This window comes from Marmota monax, unplaced genomic scaffold, assembly GCF_021218885.2.
Source record: "Marmota monax isolate L192 unplaced genomic scaffold, Marmota_monax_Labrador192_F-V1.1 WCK01_AAM20220418_F8-fsc00045, whole genome shotgun sequence".
NCBI lineage: Eukaryota > Metazoa > Chordata > Mammalia > Rodentia > Sciuridae > Marmota > Marmota monax.
In genome coordinates, this window is record NW_026692132.1 from 5,413,859 (window position 1) to 5,436,851 (window position 22,993).

General features: G+C 34.9%; 1 protein-coding gene across 1 annotated transcript in view; it reads right to left on the minus strand.

The window, feature by feature from the left end:
- Positions 1 to 22,993, minus strand: part of Ddx10 (DEAD-box helicase 10) — a 281,715-nt gene that overhangs the window by 229,465 nt on the left and 29,257 nt on the right. The window contains exons 8-10 of the mRNA XM_058586486.1: positions 19,119 to 19,281; positions 14,893 to 14,977; positions 1,396 to 1,497 (exon numbers count right to left, since the gene is read on the minus strand). Coding sequence (XP_058442469.1) covers positions 1,396 to 1,497; positions 14,893 to 14,977; positions 19,119 to 19,281 — 350 coding nt within the window. The remainder of the gene's footprint in view (positions 1 to 1,395; positions 1,498 to 14,892; positions 14,978 to 19,118; positions 19,282 to 22,993) is intronic.

Genomic DNA, 22,993 nt, shown 5'->3' on the forward strand with positions numbered 1-22,993 from the left:
TTTACATCTCTTATAAAAATTAACTCAACATGGATCATAAATGTCAATGTAAAACACCAAAGTACAAAATTCCTAAAAGAAAATATGGGGGGGGCAATCTATATGACTCTAGGTATGGCAATGGCTTTAGAGGTAACACCCAAGGCCTGATCCATGAAAGAACTGATGAGATGGACTTCATTTAAATTAGAAATATCTGTTTTGTAAAAGACCATGTCGAAATTATGTGGAGATAGTCACAGAATGGGAAAAAGTATATTCAAAAGACATCTGATATAAAAAGACATGCACAAAGAAGTCATAAAATTTAACACAAACAATCCAATTTTAAAATGGGCCAACAACCTTAATGCACATCTCCCCAAAACAGATGACAAATAAACATAGGAAAAATACTACACATCCTTCATCATCGAGGAAACACAAACTAAAGCAATGAAATACCACTACACACCTATTGAAATGACCAAAATCGAAAACATTCACAATCCCAAATGGTGACAAGGATTGGAGTAATAAGAATATTCTCATTCATTGCTGGTGAGAATGAAAAATGGTACAGTTTTCTTATCTAAGAAAAAAAATCAAACATTCTTTCCCAACAATCCAGCTATTATGTGCCTTGATAGTTACTCAAAGAAGCTAAAGTTTTATATCAGCACAAAAACCTGCTTGTGGATATTTCTTCATAACTACCAAAATAAGAAACAATCAAAATGTCCTATGGTAATGAATGAATAAACTGGAACATCCAGACAATGGAATATTTTTCAGCACTAAAAAGAAATGAGCCTTTAAGCCATGAAAAAAGGAACTTACATATATTTTATATTAAAAAGTAAAAGATATTATCCTGGAAAAGCTACATACTTTATGATTTGAACAATATAACATTCTGGGAAAAGCAAAACAATGTAAACAGTAAAAGACTGGTGTTTCCCAGAGTGGAGAAAGTGGGATAAATAGACAATCATGGAGTAGTTTCAGGACAGTAAAAATACTATATATGATACTATAACAGTGAATACAAGTCCTCCCACATTTGTTCAAACCTATAAAATACACAACACAAAGAGAAAATCCCACTATGGACTTCAGATTATAATAATGTCAGTGTAGGTTGTTAAACTGTTACAAATTCATCACTCTGTTGGGATGTGTTGATAACTGGGGGAGGTTATGTATGTGTGGGGTAAGGGTTATATACAAACTATCTGCACTTTCTCCTTAGTTTTACTGAAAACCTAAAACTTCTAAAAAAAAATTAGTTTTTACTTTAAAATTTCAAACCAGGCAACTGAATGGGTTAGGATGAAAAGGGAAATAAATGGAGATAAGCAAACATAATAATTTCATGCCTTTACTTTTCTAATAACATAAACCAGTAGCTCTTACTTGATTTCCTTTACAGGTACTTTTTTCTGGAGAAGTTGCTGCACCATCCCTTTTTCTTCTGAGGGAAGCAAAATTAATAAGGCTTCACCATCCTCTTTGTACCTACACAAACAACAAAAATTAATACATCAATGCAATCTATATTTTACATTTTAACAGTGTAAGTAATTAACAGAGTCAAGTTCATCTAATTGTAAATATTAAGAATCCAAATTTTTCATCTTCTGTGATAACAGAAAACTAGGGATCTGACCACCTTATATCAAATTACATCACTTATTATAATTTCTAGTTACTTTAAGGCTGTGCCTTAATAGAAGTGCTAGCTTCTAAGAAAGAAATCAATTCAAGATAATTTCTTAAATAGCTTCCTATCCACACAGCAAGAAGATAATTTTTCACACAAGCAACTAAGAAAATGTAAATAAAATTAGTCATTTAATAAACAGAGCACCCTAATATATTAATTAAATAAATTCATCTTCCTGGAAATTTTATTAATGCCTCTGGAATAAAATTGTTCAGAGGCATCAGTATGAAGAAAAACACTCAGGTAAAACACATGCCTCCAATTCTTGCATCTTCTCTTCCCTCACCAAAACAGATAACCTTATTTCATTCTGCACCTTCAGAAATTTGTATTGACATAGGTCATAAAGCATCCTCTGGTTATTTAAGCTTTTGGTACTATTTGTATACAGATCTTACTAATAATACTGTAAGATCAACTGTTACATATAAAAAGTCAAACAGATTAAGATTGGGTATTTGGGAAATTTTTTAAATAAACCAAACAAAAAAATCTCAAAGCACTCTAAGATTTATGCTACAAAACATGAGTACATTTTATATCAAATCAAATAAACTATTGATAAACTATGATTCAAGCATAAACCAAAGAACACAAAAAAAAAAAAAACCAAAAATGAAAACTGATCTTCAGGGATCTAACACTAAAGTTGACTAAGATAAACATCACAGAAGCAAGAGATTCAAGATGACAGTTACAGAATGGTGAATAAGTCAGTGCCAAAGGACAGCCACAGGCAATAAATGTCATCAACTCACAAGTAAAGAGCCTACTCAGGGGCTGGAATTGTATCTCAGTAGTAGAGTGCTCGCCTAGCATGTGTGAAGCACTGGGTTCGATCCTCAGTACCACATAAAAATAAATACAATAAAGGTATTGTGTCCATCTACAACTAAAAAAAATTAAGAGAGAGAGACTAGTCAGGGCAAGCCACAGGGCTGGGGAGAAGGGTTTATATTAAAAAAAAAAAAAACTGTGTGTGTATGTGTGTGTTTGTGTCTGTGTCTGTGCCATAGCTGATGGAATTTTAGGTAAGTCTTGAATATGAATAAAAAGGGAAAAGCTACATACTTTTTAACATGATCAAATGAATAGAAACCAAAAAATGCAAGGCTAATTCAGGTTTTTTTTTATTTGTTTATTTTTAAAGGAGTAAGGCAAAGCTGTAATACAAAATGGATAACAGAGAAGAGTACTAAGATACATTAGAACCTGACTTTAGAGACCTTGGATGTCTCTGCAGAGATTCAGAACAATTATATGCTTGCAGAATTTTATTACTGAATGCTGAAGGGGAAAACTGGCCATAACAACTTACTGAAAAATGGTAGTATACTTTATTTTGAAGACTGAGGGCAATTTTTACCTTATATGTTGACTTTAAAACTCAACTACTCTACATAAGGTAAAACTTCAGTAAGAAAAAAATAAATACCCTTGTATGCACAAAGAATATGAAATAAAACACATAAAATATTAAGTTTCTTAGATAATTCAGTAGCTTTAAATTCTTTTTATTAAAAGTACTCTATGTGCCAAATGCTAACATAGTGGGAAAATAGACATGGTTTTGGCTGTTAAAAGCTCGTGGCCTATTGCCACAGACATTAAAATCAAAGGCTATGAGTGTTACAATATACATACAGGAAGCTGTAAGGACATGACAGAGCTCTAGATAAGTAGTCTAGGTGTCAAGCAAACTGTCCTGAAGAAATTATATCAAAGCTGAGACCTAAAGAATAAAGAATTAGTTTAACATTAGGGTTAGGAATATAAATGGTGGAGTCAAGTTTACAGGGAAAAAGTAGAATTTCAGAGTCTAGTGGATACTTTTGTCTTCATAATTATTTGCTTTTTCTAGTAAAACTGAAAATAGCTTATTCCTTAATTATGTTTCATAACTAAAAAACTAGTACCAAATAACTTCTTTGTTGTACTTTAATGCAGAATTATGACTCAAAAAAGTTTTTCATCTTTTTTTTCTTTAAAAAAAATGGGGGGGGGGGATTTAAAACATTCCCCCTAGCAGTTTTAGACTAACCTGTGATGAAAGCAGAATGTATTAGTAACAAGGTGACATCCTGAGTAGATAAAATATCTGAGAGACATCACAATTTCTGCAGCAACAAGACCATACCAGGGACCTGGTAAGAGTCAAAGAGGATCAGAATCAGCTAACGAAGCAGTATTTTTACCAAGATGCTCTCAGGGCAGTCAGACTCTGGAAGTGAAATTAATGCCTTCTGATGGTATCCTGTAGCTACTAGAAACAGTTAGGAAGGAGGAAAAACAGTGGGCTAAGGAGAGTCAACACTTCAAATCTTCCACATCCAAATTCAGGGACAGCAAGATGTAATAAACAAGCCCACAAGTTTACACAGGGTAAGAATTGTGGCCAAGGAGTAAAAGAAATCTCTGGAAGGTCAAAAAGGCTGAATTTAACATTCCGTGATCTTCCAACTGACTCATGAGCAAGAAAAATAAGGCTAGTCACCCACCCTACCCATTCATGCATCCAAGGAGAACCTGAAAGAATGAATCAGGATTCAAGTCACAAAAGGAACCATGTCCAAACCTTTTAATGCTACAGCTAACGGAATATACATAAACAGCTTCACATGGTTAAGACAGACTGTAACAGTGACATTTAGAAGAAACACATTCCAAAAAGAAAATGAAAAATGATATGCAAAATCAAATCCCACAAGATAAGCAGCTATTAAGATCATTACCAACCATTTCACCCATTTTACATATACATCTCTTCCCTAAAACAACATAAAGCACAAATTATCTCCAACTAATACCCAAAAATATCCAGTAAACTTTTATTCCAAGAATAAAAGTACTTTTACAGAGAAGGTATAAGCCCACTTCATTTTTCTAATGCTTACAAGAATAAAGTCTATTTACCCATGAGCTAGCTTTTAGATTTCAAAAGCAATATCCCAGAGGTGGGGAGGGGGGAGGGTGGATGATGGGAAAGGCAGCGGAGCACAACAGACACTAGTATGGCAATTTGTAAATCAATGGATGTGTAACTGATGTGAATCTGCAATCTGTATATGGGGTGAAGGTGGGAGTTCATAACCCACTAGAATCAAAGTGTGGAATATGATATGTCAAGAAATTTGTAATGTTTTGAACAACCCACAATAAAAAATTAAAAAAAAAAAAAAAAAAAAAAAAAAAAGCAATATCCCAGGCCCAAAGCTCACATGTGTAAGAAAAATAAATGTTCTTCTAAGACCTACATTTTAAAATTCCATATATTTGGATAGATTATTTTAAGAGACATCCCAGGCACTTCAGAAAGTTCTGTATCTGAAACAAAATTTCATTTTCATCATCAGTATTAACTCCATGTAGCATTTATACAACTCTTTCCAGTTTTTTTTTTAATTGGTTGTTCAAAACATTACAAAGCTCTTGACATATCATATTTCATACATTAGATTCAAGTTGGTTATGAACTCCCAATTTTACCCCAAATACAGATTGCACAATCACATCGGTTACACATCCACATTTTTACATAATGCCCTATTAGTAACTGTTGTATTCTGCTACCTTTCCTATCTTCTACTATCCCCCCTCCCCTCCCCTCCCATCTTCTCTCTCTACCCCATCTACTGTAATTCATTTCTCTCCTTGTTTATTTTCCCATTCCCCTCACAACCTCTTATATGTAATTTCGCTGGGTCACCATTTGACCCAGCTATTGCCCTTCTCGGACTATTCACTGAAGACCTTAAAAGAGCGTACTACAGGCATACTGCTACATCGATGTTCATAGCAGCACAATTCACAATTGCTAGACTGTGGAACCAACCCAGATGCCTTTCAATAGATGAATGGATAAAAAAAATGTGGCATTTATACACCATGGAGTATTACGCAGCACTAAAAAATGACAAAATCATGGAATTTGCAGGGAAATGGATGGCACTAGAGCAGATTATGCTTAGTGAAGCTAGCCAATCCCTAAAAAACAAATACCAAATGTCTTCTTTGATATAATGAGAGCAAATAAGAACAGAGCAGGGAGGAAGAGCAGGAAGAAAAGATTAACATTAAACAGATACATGAGGTGGGAGGGAAAGAGAGAGAAAAGGGAAATTGCATGGTAATGGAGAGAGACCCTCTTTCCAGTTTTTTAAGAATTTCATTCACATTAATTTGTCAATCCTAAAAAGAAAGAAACCAAGAGAAGAAGCGAATGAAGTTCCTGACAGACCAAGAAGCTGGCCTCAAGCCAGCTGGTCACTACGTTTCAAAGATTTAAACTTTTAATCCATGCTTTTTCAATTATACAAGAAGACTCTCCAGAAACAAAGATCCTCAAGAGATTGATCATAACTGTCTAACTCACATAAAGAACATACTCAAATCCTGCAGTTCACTAGTATTTCTAGATAAATAAGATGTCCAGACTATTGGCTTGAGTACACATGACAATTCCTCCATTGAAATAACACGCAAACAAACTGGCCAAAGCAAGGAAAGCAATCTTGCTATTTTAGCAATAATGTGCCTTTTTCCCCAAAGTGAAGAAAGCAGTCTTGCTATTTGGGCAATAAAGTGCCTTTTTCCCCCAAAGTCAATAATCCTTAACTATTCCATTTCAGATTACCCAAACATCAATGCCATTCTAATTGAGTCTCTAACTGTCCCTTAAAGTTTGCTCACTGATAGTGCCAACTACTGTCCTACTACAATATGACTGTTTACAAAAAACTGTAGGGACAGTTCTCCATGTCACAAGCTGGGTTATAAAAGGGTCTATTTAGAACAATTCCATTTCTGTAATTTTAAAAAATAAGTATATACATATAGCATACATTAAAATTTTTCTTTTTAGGGATTTTGGAGATTTTGTCATTAGTGCCTGTCTGTGTTGCCATTTTGGTATTATTGCATCTGTCTAGTGATTAAGCACTGCTTTTATAATAAAATAAACAAGTTATTAAAAACAAGTAAAAGCCAGACATAGTGGCAAATGCCTATAATCCTGGAGACTTGGAAGCCTAAGGGAGGATCTCCTGTTGTCCTGTTGTACTGTTCATTAGCTAAAAACTTTGTATAAAACACTTCATCACCATTTACCACATTTTCTGATTCATACAGTATACAACTGAATCTAGGTTTCCTTTAGGATCAAAAATTCTATAATTCTGACTATTAATAAACTATAGACATTGTTCACAATACAAGCATCATCAAGAGATAGACAAGTCGGGCGTGTTAGTACATGCCTATTACCCCAGTAATTCTGAAGGCTAAGACAGGAGGATTCCAAGTTCAAGGCCAGCTTCAGCAACTTAGTGAGGCCCTGTCTCAAAATAAAAAATAAAAAGGGATGGGGATGTAGCTCAGTGAGAAAGCACCCCTGGGTTCAATCCCTGGTACCTACCCCCCAAAAAAAGAAAAAAAGGAGACATTTGTTGATGACCCCTTACTATTCTATAGTACCTTCTCTTTTACCCTCTCTATCTCTCCTACTATTCTCCCTGTATCTCAGCCTTACCTGTAACAACCATACCTAAGATTTCATGTCACTGTGGGAGAAAAGTACAGTCTGTCATACCTATGCAGAAAGACAGCCATAAGGAATCCAAGTCCAAGAGTCTTATTCCTCCTACACGATGTGGTACAAAGGAAAGCTTACTACTCTAGGAAAAAGGCTATCTGACTTATAGACTGTCTAAAGATTCTAATCTATTTTAAAAAGAAAAAAAAAAATGGCATGTTTGAATATACTCTGGGACAAAGAAAGTCATCTGCAGCCTAGAATTTCAGAAGCTACCAAAAGGTATATCATTATAGGCTCAGTGACAAATGAAGTTCATCCACCATAAAATAATTAGGAAAAAAAAAACAGGTTGGTTAACATATATTATATGTAAGAACAAAGATTTAAGAGGTTCACAAAGAAAGAACAGAAATCATTGCACTCTATCAACTGTTCTCAGAAAATAAATCCTGCTGGGCACACTAGCGCACACCTATAATTGCAGCAACTAGGATAGGTGAGAGAGAAATGCAAGTTCAAAGCCAGCCTCACCAACTTAAGACTGTCACAAAATAAAAAAGAAAGGACTAGGGATGGCTCAATAGTAAAGCACCCCTAGGTTCAGGTTCAGTAAGAGAGAGGAGGGGATTACTTTCCAAAACATAAATGCTAAACTAAATTTTAATAGATTAAAAATAAAAAGAAAAATGAAATTCTACTGCCTAAAATTGTAGTGTCAGAAAATAAGTGAGAGAGATGATTAACACCATTTTACAGAAAAAAACAGTCTCAGAAGTTAAAAACTGATCCAAGGGTACATACCCAGCAGGTAACCAAGTCAAATTCAAACCTAAGTGTTCTGACTTTAAAGATAATAATTGAACAACTATGGGAAACCTGTCTCATAATCCAAATGAAGATGGAAAATAAATATATTTTTACTTGATCTTCATGATTACAAATGGGCAGCAAATTTAAGTAAAGACATCTACCATTCTTCTCCTGGCTTTCATACATTCTAAAAGCCATGCAGGGGAGCAACAACCATTAGAATCCATTAAGTAAAAACAGCTGGATTTAGGCATTGCAGTAAGAAGTTAGAGACTTCAGTACTCATTCCAGGCCTGGTACTTAACTGAGTTATCTTAAATGTATTTTACCTTCAAGTCTCTGGGAAGGAGTTTCTTGATAAGAAAACTTCTTCCACAAGTTGTTCTCTATTGGCTAAATGAGTCCATTCATTTATTTACTCAACAAATATTTATCAAATTTTGGAATGTAACTGGAAAAACAATTCATTCAAACCCTGGGTGTAGCACAGAGGTTGTCCCAGTTTAAAACACAAACAAACAAAAATGGTACGGTCAAATCTCCTCATAAAACACAAATGACAGAACCCTTTGAAAGCAAACATGGCATTTAGTAGAATGAGTCCTCATATATGAGGCACTTACCTTTGGATAGGTTGTACCAAAGTTGTTCACAATCTATAGATCCAAGAAGTACATTTCTAGTGAGCTTTGTGACCAAATATCCAAGTATATAAATAGCTCATCTGTTTAATTGATATGCCACACACATCATTTAGTCTTCTGTGTTTATCTGGGCCAAAGACGTCCCAAATATGCCAATGAATGATAACTGAGGTCCTAGACTTATTTCTGTTTCACCTACCCTTGGAATTGCTTTTATCCTTGAAATTAGTAAAGCCTGACATTGGATGTGGAAGGCAATTCCTAAAATGGCTCCCAACAATCTGCACCTCTTGGTATTCACCTCTTTGTAGTCCCTCCACAAGGAGTAGGGCTGGCATGTATAAGCACTAGGATAATGCAGGAAAGATGAAGTGTGACTTCCAAGTTTAGGTAACAAACAACACTATTACTTCCATTTTCTCTCCTGTGCTCTCTCATCTGCTCTCTGATTAGGTTAGTTGTCTTGTGAGCTTCCATTCAAAGGGAGCCACATGAAAAGGAATTAGAAAGTACCTCTGACCAATAGTCAGGGAGGAAATGAATCTGCAAAACATCATGTGAGTGAGCTTGGAAATGAATCTATTCCAGCTGAGACTTCAAGTACCAATGACACCTTGACAGCACCCTTTTGTTAGACTCAAAGCTGGAGGACCCAGCTGTGCCACACCTGGATTCCTGACCCACAAAAACTAAGAAAGGCTATTGTTGTAAGCCACTAAGCAAGATGATAATTTATAGCAGTGATGGGTAATTAATGTGTTTGGTAGAATCTGATTCATGAGCCTGATTTGTTATCTCAAGTGTCTAATATTCATGCCCTTTTCTAAGCACTTAAGATACATCAATAAAAAGACAAACATTCTTGGGCTGGGGATGTGGCTCAAGCGGTAGCGCGCTCGCCTGGCGTGCGTGCGGCCCGGGTTCGATCCTCAGCACCACATACAAACAAAGATGTTGTGTCCGCCGAAAACTAAGAAATAAATAAATATTAAAAAAAAAAAAAAAAAAAAAAGACAAACATTCTTGCCTTTACAGAACTTACAATCTAGTAAGAGAAAGAAGAAAAATACCAAGCAAATACTCAATATAGAAGGTGATAAGTGTTGAGGAAAAAAGAAAACAAAAAGCAAGTTAAGGAGAAGTTGCTGGGGGGTGAGTTAGAAAAAGAACCATGTCAATAAGTCAGGAAAAAGCAGTCCAGCAGAAGAGCTAATATAAAGGCCCTCAGAGATGAGTATGCCTGGCATGTACAAGAAACACCAAGACCAATATGAAATTTAAGAAACAGGGAAGAACAGCAAACAGGGTGAAGGATGAATGCATAGGCCCTGGAGGTCACTGTCTGTCACTCTGAGCTGGGAAGTCAGAGATGTGACAAGATCTAGCTTATGTTTTAAAAGATCACTGTGCCTGCTGCATTTAGTAGACAGTAAGGGAACAAGGGCAGAGGGAAGTGCTAGGGGAATGACAAACTCTTAACAAGTATCAGCCCCTGTCTACCTCCACAGCTATACCAGCTATATTCCACCCCAGCTCTTCACTGCTTCAAGACACAAAATACACGAGTTAATTTGCTTTATGGCAAAATTAAGGCTTTAAATTCTGGAAATCAATAAAGACAGAAGGCCATGTCAGGGAGCATCAGCCTCCATTTGGAAAAAACAGACTAAAGACAGAACCTTACAAATCTCAGCTAAGGAATGAGAGAATCTGGCTAACAAAAGCAGGTCCTGGCTTACATCTAAGAAATTCACAGTTAAGTTAATGCAAATAGAAATGGTCTTTTCACTATTATTTCTATTTACAAACCAATTAAAAACTCCACAAAAATTTTTTTCTCATTGATTCTTTAAAGTACAAGTACATTATACAAACCATGAATCCTTCTCAAGTCATTAAGAATTTTAACCAGTTTCTAGCTTGATTTTTATGAAATTGATACTACAGTCAGCAAGTGTACAATGCAAAGGTTTGGCCTCTGCTGTCCCCTAGTGGAATCACAGTCAGCTACCTAAATTATTCACAAAATCTCAGCCACAAAATGCAAACCAGTAAATAAGGTGAAAATGGAATGTTGCTGAAATGATCTTATTTCCGAGTACACTGGAAAATAAAAGTTACATATAAACCCCTATCTTCTACCCAGGGCTACCCTATTCTCCCCAAATAGAAGTATCTGATTTGTGTCTACCTTTCATTCCCAAATTTCTATTTTCACCTACACATTTTTATAAGAAATAAAAGAACTTAGTTTTTTTGAGTACCAAAAATTGATAGCCCTACAGAGAAATGCTTCTTAATGGCAGAATATACCACAGGATATAGCATTAAAAAAAATTTATATCTCTTGCCTCATTTGTCTCACAAGAAGATTGTTTTGTTAAAAAGGGCATGAATAGTTAAGAAAACAAGAAAATTTCTCAACTGCTTGCTGTAGGTCCAATGAATTCTAGACAGGTAAATCAATTAATACAAAGCACCTCAAGATGTTAAGTATCTGAATCACCCTTTACTCTTATTTAGCTAAAACATAGAAAAAAATACAGATTCCCACGTACCTTAGCTACTTTGCTAATGAATTCAGTCTCCTATATTCATGTATTTTAGTTTAATTCCAAAAGCAAACACTATCTGACAAACCCTATTTTAATTACAGCCTAACACAGGATTTTAATTAGTTTCAAATTTTCATTTAGCCTTTATTTAACTCAATTATTCAGTCTCATGGCCCACGAAACTTTCTAATTATTTCTAAGTCCATTAATGGCAACTTTTGAACTGCCAGGGAAAAGATAAGAATTATATATGATAACCTTTTCACTGATTATACATATAAAATGGTAAATTCAGAATATAGTTAGCTGTTATGAATAGTCAAACAGATTTCTACTTTTAAAATCAATGGCCGTATTAGAAACTACATTATTGTAACCGATGTGATTCTGCAATCTGTATTTGGGGTAAAATTGGGAGTTCATAACCAACTTGAATCTAATGTATGAAATATGATATGTCAAGAGCTTTATAATGTTTTGAACAACCAATAAAAAAAATTAAAAAAAAAGAAGTACAAATATATAAATATCATGACTAAAACTATTTAACAAATGAAGCATAGGCAGAGAAAAAAAAGAAACTACATTATACCATTTTTTTCATTAGCATTCTCTTCAAACATAATCTTTATGTTGTTCTTTTTTCATCTCAGTCATTATGGCCCAATTTAATGCTCACCACAGCACATGTTCAACATTAGATTTTCAGCAACTTCATCAGAACCAAGAACCCAAAATATTTCCCCTTCTTGGACTTTTTCCTGATATAATGAAATGTTCAACAGTCTTCATTTAGGAAAAATACACAATACTGCTAAACATTCTATGAAAGAATTAGTCTGCCCTATCCACATACACATGATTGGCACATCTACAAGACCTGTAAGTAATCCCCTGGTAAGTTGTGAGACACCATATGCAACTTTAGCTATCCAAAGACTCAAAGGACCACAAAATACAGATGTGTGAGGGTACAAGTACAAAGGTATAATTATTACACATTAACTGAGAAGAACTAAACAATGGAACAAGATATATCCCACCAACCACCACTAATAACTTCTCAGAACATCTCATTATGAACCATAATCCAAACATGCACCCAACAGATTCAAGACCTCTGTGACATTATGTACCTTCTTATAAAATGAAAAGTGGAACAAGCTATTGTTCTATCCATGTCCTATTTTTCTTAGATCTCAGAAAAAAAAAAATCGAAAGTCTAGTTTGTTTGAATATACAATTACATCTTATATAGAGCATAGTCCTATCTAGTGCTTGTTCAAATATTTTATCACTAATTATCATTAATTATAATTGAAAGACTTACTTTTGAATATTCTAGTATAAAAATTCTATTTTAGAAGCCTTTTACTACTAAACTGTTGTCTCCCTTCTTTCATGGAGTTAAAAGAAACACAAGTAAGAAAGTACATTTTGATTAGAGCCAATTTTGAAGGCAGCCTACAAGATAACTTCGAATCTATCAAAAGACAGATACTTAGACATTCAACTTATTTTATGAAAATAATAAGAAAAGCTCTATTAGTTAAGCTATGAAAGAACTTGAAATGTTATGGATTAGATTATGTGCCCCTAAAAACTCATATGTGAGAAAAGTTAAGAAAGTTTAGAGGTGAAATGACTGGGTTAACCTAATCAGTGCATTAACCCCCTGATAATTGGTTTGTAAGTAGAAATAATAGTGAAAAGACCATTTTCGTTTGTATTAATTTAAGTTAAATGTGAATTTCTTAGATATAAGCTAGGACCTACTTTTGTTAGCCAGATACAGATTAACTGGGTGGTAAGTGTAGGCAGGGAGGGTGTGGCCTACAGAAAGAGGGTCCCAGGGATTGTATCTTTAGGGTTTATATTTGTTCCTTCTTGAGTAAAGAGATATCTCTCTCTCTCTCTTGTTTATATTTGTTCCTTCTTAAGCAAAGATCTCTCTCTCTCTCTCTCTCTCTCTCTCTCTCTCTCTCTCTCTCTCTCTCTCTCGGTAGCCATGTCCTAACCTGCTTTCTTCCACCACATCCTTCCGCCATGATGTTCTGTCTCACCTAAGACCTTGAGGAATGGAGTCAGCCATCTATGGACTGAGACTTCTGAAACTGTGAGCCTCAAACTTTTTCTCCTCTGATTATTCTTGTCAGGTCTTTTTGGTCACAGCGGTGAAAAAGCTGAGTAAAACAATGAACAACTTTCATTTCAACGGAAACAAGGGCCACCATGTTCCAAAATATTATTTTGTTATCTTTCAAGGATATCCAGGAAATATGATGTAAAAATAGAAGAATGATAAATCCCAAAGGAAATTCCTAGATAATCCTTTAAACAAAGGATTATCTATAGAAGACAATTTATACCTGTTGTGGGCACAGGGCTGGTGGGGGGAAAATATATATCAAGCCTGCCAGAAGTATATTCACAGTCTTTGCTCAGATGAAGATTTAAACCTTGAGTCTAAAGATCCTATCATCCCTGAGAAAGCCTTACATGTTCATGGCTTGAAATCAGAAGTAATTGCTAGTCCAGTTAGAACCACATCAAAATCCCTCTAAGTACCCAATCATTAAGTTTTGATGAAAAGGAAAATGGGAAGAAAATGTAAAACTGAAGAAATAGTCCATCTGTGACTAATCATAAGTTAAAAAAAAAAACTAAATATTAATCACAATGAGTGTTTTTCCAAGAAAAACATTATAAATATCAGTGAGAATATTTCTTACTGATTCACCCGTTTTCTTATGATCAATTTCTGGATGCAGAATTACTAAGGCAAAAAGAAGTACTGTAATGCTTTGGATAAGTCTTACCAAATGCTACCTAAAAAGCTGTTAGCCATTTACAATTCTACCACCAGCACACATCTTTTAGCTTCAATGCAACTCAATCACATCTTGTATGATCTTTTTCATTTATTCAGATATATTTTTATATTTCAGTCCCAAATCACTGTGACTTTTTTTTAATATTTATTTTTTAGTTGTAGTTAGACACAATACCTTGATTTTATTTATTTATATGTGATGCTGAAGATCGAACCCAGGGCCTCGCACTTTGATGTCTTCTTTTGTAGACAATTTCTATATAGATTTTGATCACATATAAGGGGTGTGGAGAAGGAAAATATAGAAAACTAAAAGTATTTACCAATACCTCAATTCCCACTAGGAAGAAAGGGAAAAAAAGGAAATCAAGACTCCAAAATACCTTCCCTTTAATAAAGCCTATAACACAGAAGTAAGAATACAAGATGGGACCAGAGGAGTCTGACTGCCCAGGTTCAAATCCTGGCCGTGTGTATCTTTGAACACATTGTTTACCTGCTTAAAGACTCAGTTTTCTCATCTGAAATTGGAAAGATCATTAGGATTCAATGAATGATGTTCAGTGAGCAGTTTGGGTGAAAAGTTTAGAATAAGTAAAGTCAAACAAGAAACTAAAATAAGATTAATGGATTTTTCTTAACATTAATCAAGTCTCAGCCATAATGATTCACAACAGCTGTCAGGTTGCTATCAAACCACACCCCAAATGCCAAACCAATACTCACCTAACTTCTCCATTCTTTGAAGATGGGGAAGCAAGTTTTGTTACTTAAATTGTACCAAAAGCAAAGAAATGGGCTAGGACACCTACCTGGCAGTTCTACCTGCTCTATGAATATATGTGTTGGCATCCTCTGGACAATCAAACTGAAGAACCCAATTTACAGCTGGAAAATCTACACAGAAGGAATATCAGGTTAAAAATTTTAAAAAATCAGTTTCAAGATCTGCCCACTGTACTATTTTTATTTTACAATATTGCCTGCCAACACAAACTAATATTAACTGTGAACTCTACTAAAAATAAAATTAATTGCAAGAACCAAGAGATAATAAACACTGCTTCTTGGACAAAGTGAACTAAAATTAATTACAGTATTTGAATGTAAAGATTATTTCACAACTGACACAGGACAAATTGCTTTGTGTCAAGCAAATAATGAAATACCCTGATGTTTAATAATCTTAAAAAGAAACACTCTTCTTGGGGTGAACTATATAACTGGATTCTAAATTTAAAGGGAGGTTTACTTTACCTGCTAGTCCCATCTCTGGATTGAATTGTTCTTTTTTGAGATCCTTGTCCCTGATTCCTAGCAATTATTACTCCCTACATACTTATGGCTACAGCAATTTTCATTCATTCTCAGAATCCTCTCAACAGAACTACCTCTGATCACTTATGAATTTTGCTATGAGGATTTCAGATAACTTTCATCAGAGAAAAGGGCTGAACACCAAAAAAAAAAAAAAAAAAATGGGCATCATGGCACACATATACACCTGTAATCCCAGTAGCTTGGGAGGCTGAGGCAGAAGAATCGCAAGTTCAAAGCCAGCCTCAGCAACTTAGCAAGGCCATAAGCAACTTAGCAAGACCTTGTCTCAAAAGAAAAAAATAAAAAGGACTAGGGATGTGGCTCAGTGGTTAAGTATCCCTGGGTTCAATGACTGGTACAAAAAAAATGTTGAAAGATAATGAGTTTGATACCTATAAGTATTAAGTGATACAGCCTACCCAAAAAGGTTAAAATTTAGTACAGGGACAAAGTCAAGAAAAACATTTAAAGCAATTCTCTCAGAACTTGAAGTAAAAGGTACTTCAGAAGGAAGTCAGAAGGAAAGGCATATTGCAGGGCTATCAACAGATTGAAAGCAGCACTTGAAACTCAGGCCTCCTACCTCACCCAATATAACTGGGTCTCTTGGAGAAAAGTTTTTTGCCAGAGAAAGACTCCAAACTCCAGGGTACCAGATAGAGCAGAAAGGAGGGCAACAGAGCCAGAGTAAAAAAAGGGATCCTGAGGCAAAGTCTTCATGCTTCCTGGAAGGCCTTGGTGCCAACTTCCTTGCTAGTCTTCCCCAGAGACAGCAGCAAAATTAATTTATATGAGATTGAGGGTCCCTTATCTAGAGGAATTAAATATTTGAAAACGAATAGAACTCAACATTTTAAATCCTCCACAAAATAATAGACTTTGTCCAAATCCCCTCGCAATGACAGCCATTAGTCAACAAGTCTAGATAATAAAGAGAAAATTAGAACTGTGTTTCCACTCTTAGAAAACTAGGCATGTAACTGCTAGAACATTTGAGAACACAGAATTGGGAACACATAAAACTAAACAAATTTTGTAACAACAGTATGAGACAGGAAACAGTACTACTTCCCTCAGCAGAAACTATAGTCAAAACAATGTAAACACAAAGTGTTTATCTAGCCGAAACTCATGATATAACAATATAAAAAAGATGGGGATTAGCAGAAGACAGATAATTATGAGAGTTAATAAAAGGAGTAATTTCTAAACATGCTGTCATTAAGTGGTAGTATAAGATTACTTAGTTAAATAGAGCTAGACACCAAGTAAGATTTTTAAATAGTTGCCTCTAGGGGAAAAAAGAGGGCTAGAGCAGGGTCTGTTCATTTGAACTCATTACCCCACATAATTTTATTAAAAAATAAAATTAAAACTAAAATAAAGTAAGAAGATACAAATGTATTCTGAAATTGTTCTTGGATGGGGACAGGAAAGCTCAGAATATTCACTGCACATTTTTATGTACAAAAACTGAAAACCTAAGTGTCCATTGTTATAGGAAGAGTCATGTAACTGAATAAATTCTTTCTATGTGACACTATATAAACACATTAAATCTTTATACATCACCATGGAAAGACCTCAAGAGCAAGTTAAAGACTAGCCCTTACGTTACTGTTTATAATAAAAGAGTTTTTCTATCACCTAAGATAATATATTCACAAAGTACTTTCTTTTAAATATTTTTTTACTTGTTGTTTTATTTATTTATATGCAGTGCTGAGACTCAAACCCAGTGCTTCACACATGCTAGGCAAGCATGCTACCACTGAGCAACACCCCAGTCCCACAAAGTACTTTTAATAAACCAAAATTGAGGCTCTTGATCCTTTTTGTGCTATAATTAAAGACTCTAACCCCCATCTCAGAATGATTTTAACAAAGCAAAACACAGGTTATAAGAGAAAATATTTATAGTATTTACAATAAAACATTTTTATTATTTTTTTATATACTAATGTATAGACTTACTAAAACATTAACACAACCTCATTGTGGGTCTAATAAGCACTATAATGTAATTAATAATGTAAGTATAAATAATTTTCCAAGATACCCATAACAATATATAATGAAAATATGATTTTAACTGGTGACAAAGTCACAGGAACTATTAAAACTATGATAGTTTGTTGCTTACATTCATAGAGCTAAATTTCAATCAAAGATTACTGAAAACCATATTTTTTTTTAAAGAAAGAGAGAGAGGGAGAGAGAGAGAGAATTTTAATATTTATTATCTAGTATTTGGCGGACACAACATCTTTGTCTGTATGCGGTGCTGAGGATCGAACCCGGGCCGCACGCATGCCAGGCGAGTGGCTACCGCTTGAGCCACATCCCCAGCCCTGAAAACCATATTCTCCCCAACTCTATTTACAGTTCACAGACCTGCTAATTAATTTTTACCTTACAATTCACTGAACCAGATGTAGAAAACTTAAAGGCTCTATTCCAAATATATGACAGTAACTGTTTGATAGGAGGTATAGGAGTAAAATGAGAAAGAGAGAGAGGGTTCAAAAAGGACTACATCAATTAATATTTAACAGAATCCAAGGAAAATGTGACAAAATATTACTATCTGTTGTGGCTACTGTGTTTATGTGTGAGTTTTCTGAATTATTATTTTGCAAAATGAGATCATAAAAGGAATAAACTTCAGTTTAAAACATGCTTTGGTTAACCTGGAACTACTTTAAGTTCAAAAGTCAGATATAATTTGGGGGAGAAAATCACAAAATGTTTCAAAACTACATAGTCAAAGAACAATGCAGGTTGTAGGGGAATTGTCATTGGGCTGAGTAAAAACTAGTTTTTAAAATATGCATACTTGGCTACTGTCTCTAGTCACACGTTAACAAACTGATGCTTTAGAACAGAGGCAGGAGGATGATCATGATAAAAATAATTGTTAAAGTGGAGTAATGTGTATATCAGAGTACGTAGGACCTATTCTTTGTGCAGGTTTGAAATTTGCCACAGTTAATAAATACAATAAAACAAAGCTACCACCTATTTATTCTCACCTCTTATTCCTACCTCTAGATTATTTCTACTTCTATGCCCATCTTACTCCTCCAAAGCCATAAGTTAAACATGAGTATCAGAATTTTTAAAATAAATTTTAAGTACATTAAACAGCCATTTTCCCCCCATACTAGGGACTGAACCCAGGGGTGCTTAACCACTGAGCCACATTCCCAGGCCTTTTAATTTTTTCTTTTGAGACACAGTCTCACTAAATTACTGAGGCTGGCTTAGAACCTATGATCCTCCTGCCACAGTCTTCTAAGTCATTGGGATTATACGCGTACACCACTGTACCTGGCTTAAAACAGCAATTTTTAAATAAAAATTAGAAGGGTAAAAGGATGGACTTCACAGATTTTCATTAAATGAATTATAATATCAACACATTTCCAATTTTAAAAAAAAAAGGAATTTTTTTCACATCTTTAAACCCTCCTTTGGTTTTACAGACTCTTCAGGTACTATGATGTAATTATATCATGAAACAATAGTAAAAGTACAAAAGATACATATATTACAGAATGTTTCACTGACACATCCTTAATGTTAATTAACTTATTTACTTATTTCTCCCACAAGAAAAGTCCAATTATTTAAATCCATTAGATTTCCAAAAATACACCTTAAAATTAAACTATGGTTCCCATGATCACAGACATTTCATTGTAGTAAGTTTTCTTACCCAGCCCCCTGGCTGCAATATCCGTAGCAAAGAGTACTGCAGCTCTCTTGCGGACAAATTCATTATAGACTTCCATTCTTCTCATCTGTTGTTGTCGACCATGGAGAGCAAGGATAGAAATACCAGGGCGAAGCCGACAGAAAACTCGGTACAGGTACTGAACCTAGGCATTAACAAAAGAATGAGTTTTGTACTTCTGGATGGCAACAGTAAGGCTTACAAGATAAACAGCAAAAATGCACTGAAAATGCATCCAGAACACAAATTTTGCCAGTTTGAAATTAAAAAAAAAAAAAAAAAAAAAACAGTTAAATATGGAGCAGAGAAAAGGCAAATGGAATTTAGGGTCTTCAAACAATTTTGCTCTCATATTTCCTAAAAGAATTGTGAAAGGAAAAATATATTTCAGTTGACATCTAAAATCTTTCCAAATTTAAATAACTATAAAAAGGCAATTTCTATTTAAACGGATGTTTTAAAACTTTTTCTTTCTTCTACAAATGTCCAATGCATTCTAAATAGAACTATAAGCCAACAACCAAAGTAACCAATATGTAAAGACACTTCTTTACAGAAATTTTATTCCCTTTCCTCCTTTAACTCATTTCTAGTTCCTGACCTCACAGAACTGCATATTAGGTTTTAAGCCTGAAAGCTCCTTACTGATCACATTCTATTTCATAAATTTCAGTGTTACATTTAATTTCCTATGTTCATAAGGCCATATTAATTTTCTTGTCAGACTAAGCAATTATTACAATATGAACACAGAAATGACCAAAATAAGAGATGTTGAGTTTAATAGACATTAGACATAAATAAACTTGTATTTTAGCCAGGCACGGTGACACACACCTGTTATCTCAGCAACTCTAGAGGCTAAGGCAGTAGGATCAAAAGTTCAAAGTCAGCCTCAGCAACTTTCGAGGTCCTAAGCAACTCAGCGAGACCCTGTATCTAATAAAATATTAAAAAGGGCTGGGGATGTGGCTCAGTGATTAAACACCCCTGGAATTCAATCCCTGGTACAAAAAGAAAAAGGCTATGTTTAATCCCAGTATCAAAAAAAAAAATGTATACTGTAAATACATCTCAATGTATAGACCAAGATTTTTTGGTTTTAATTCACTTGTATTTATATTTCTTAAATGTATTGTATGGACTGCTAGACAAGACAGTTTAGCATTTTATTCCCAATTTCTCTTTCTAACCTAAATTAATAAAATCTATCTACATAAATACAGAAGATGGACTCAAAAAAAGGCTTCTCCCTTTCAACTCCTATAAAATCTGCCAAAAATCACAATGACAGATGACCAAAGATTACTTATAATACAGCTAGAACTCCATTTAAGTCTCTCTTCAATTCTATTCAAAATAAAGAATGGGAAACCACAGTGACTTACTACCCAATCATTAGTGTCATTCACTTTCTCAACAGTAATTCTCTAATGTCAGGGAGGTTCTGATTCTGAAATAAGGTACCGGCAAGATTAAGGATAAATGGACTTATTCCTTTTTCTTGTAAAGATATAAAAAGGGCCACCATAGAAGGGGAAATAGTTAAGGAGACTTGTGGACTACAGATGCACTCTCAGGCAAATCAATCTTAGAAAAAGTATATGTGGAAAATTAGAAAGTATAAATTAAGTTTATGAAAACTTTGTAAATCTGAATCTTGAACCAAGATTGACCTTGAATTCCTGCTCTTTTTAACAAATCTGCTAGCGTGAAAGACATCTGTTGAATAAAGTCATTGAGGTTTTAAGCATGGAGTTTGATTCTAATTGACAGAAAAAGTAACTGAAGGATTTTAAGCAAAGCAATGATTATTCTTGTGTTGACTTTCCAAAGGTCACTCTGGCTATAAAGTGGAAAAACTAAAGGAAACAAAGTGAGGGAATGAGGAAAGAAATAGGAGGCTAAGAGAAGGTTAAGCGCGGTCCATACTGCACTAGAACAGAGGAGATGGAGGTGGATGAGAAATGGTAGAGCTAATGAGTAATCAACAGCTTGAGTATGGGATTAAAACAGAGAGGAATTAAGGATTCTGTAACTTAATGAGATAGAAAAGAGTTGGGGAAAACAGATCCAAGAACAGGAACTCTTTAATTGTTTTTATTATATTCTATTTGCAAAACCTTCTAGTAATCACTGGAAGTATCCAAGGGAATACATAAATCTGGAGATCAGAGAAGAAGTGAGAGCTTGATACATGAATTTTCCAGTTAGCATACAGCTGGAATTTATAACCATAAAACTAATAAATTTTCTCACAAAGAAGGCAGAGATGGAAAAAGGGCAGAGTAGACAGGTCGGAGGCACTCCAATTGCAATGGTCAAACAAAGGCAAACTCAGCAAAGGAGTTCAAAATAGAGCAGTCAGAAAGCAGAATGGGATGACAAGCTAATGAGTGTGGAGTCACAAAAGCCTAAAGTGTTTCAATAGGGAATGATCAGCTGTAGCTAATGCTTCTGAGAGGACAAATAAAATAAAGACTGATAACTTAGCACTCACTCTGGAAAGCTTTCTCTCTGACGGGCTGATTCAGTGAAGGGCTTAGTAAAGAACAGGAGGTAAGAAAGTGGTTCAGCCAGGAAAGTAAGTTTTTAGAAGAGACTGCTGTGAAGAGCAGAGAAAAAGGCAGTGACTGGAAAGGGACACAGGATATGTTTTGTTTGGTTTTCCCCCTTAATACTGGCATTGCTGAAGAGTAAGGAGAAAAGAAAATGTGGAACAAAGGAGACATTTGCAGTGGCAAAGGCCTTGCAAAAGGGAATGGAGCACACAAGAAGGGTGGGTCATAGACACAAGGGAGAGACAACTGTCCACTGTGGCAAAGAAAAAAGCAAACATTACAGAGTAGAAACTTTAAAGGATTCTGAAAATAATTTTCCAGTATCTAGGAGACAAAGTTTTGAAAATCTAAAATAGACACTAAGAAGATCTGAAGTCATTCATTACATGGCAAAAGGATAGGGTTCAGTGGACAACAGAACAGACCACTACTTGCCTTTCAAGAAGCTGGAGGGAAACTCACCTGCATGCTTATGGTAAACTATTATTAGGGAATATATCTAGAATTGATCTATTATATGCTCATATGTTATCAAAAATCTGAAATACAAATGAAAAGTGGTATACAAAAATCAACCATAATCACTTATCCTTAAAGAAGGAGATGAGGGGCTGGGATTGTGGCTCAGCGGTAGAGCGCTTGCCTAGCACAGGTGGGACCTGGGTTCGATCCTCAGCACCACATAAAAAATAAAGGCATTGTGTTGTGTCCATCTACACCTAAAAAATAAATATTTAAAAAAAAAAAAAGAAGGAGATGAAATGTTCTCACGTATCTCTGAATCCCCTGTTCCTAACACAGGGCAAGAGTTCATGAAGTGTTTATTAACCAAATAAGGATATAAACAAACATCGCAAAAAAGATAGGAAAGGGAATAACTGATTCTAAAAGAGCATCAGAGAGAGTCAGAGAGAGACTTCCAGGTATAATATTTGAGCTCAGCTTTAAAGAGCACCAAATATTTATCCTGTATGTGGGTGAAAGGATGCAAGAAGGGCAGCCCAAACAAATCAGTATGAACAAAGGTAAGAGACATGGGGGGAAAAAAGAGAGAGCGAGCATATTCAGTTCCATATTCATGGAGAGTAGGAAAGGTGTCAGATTATGAAAGCCTCTGCTCAGCCAAGCTAAGGATTGTTTATTCTACCAATATTTACTGGAGGCTACTATGTTTCCAGGATTATTAGCACCTAGCACAATATTGAAGAAGACTGATAGTTTCTACCCTCATGGAGATAAAAGTCTCACCCGTGGATAATTTATTTACAGCAACACAGGATTCTCATTATCTATGGA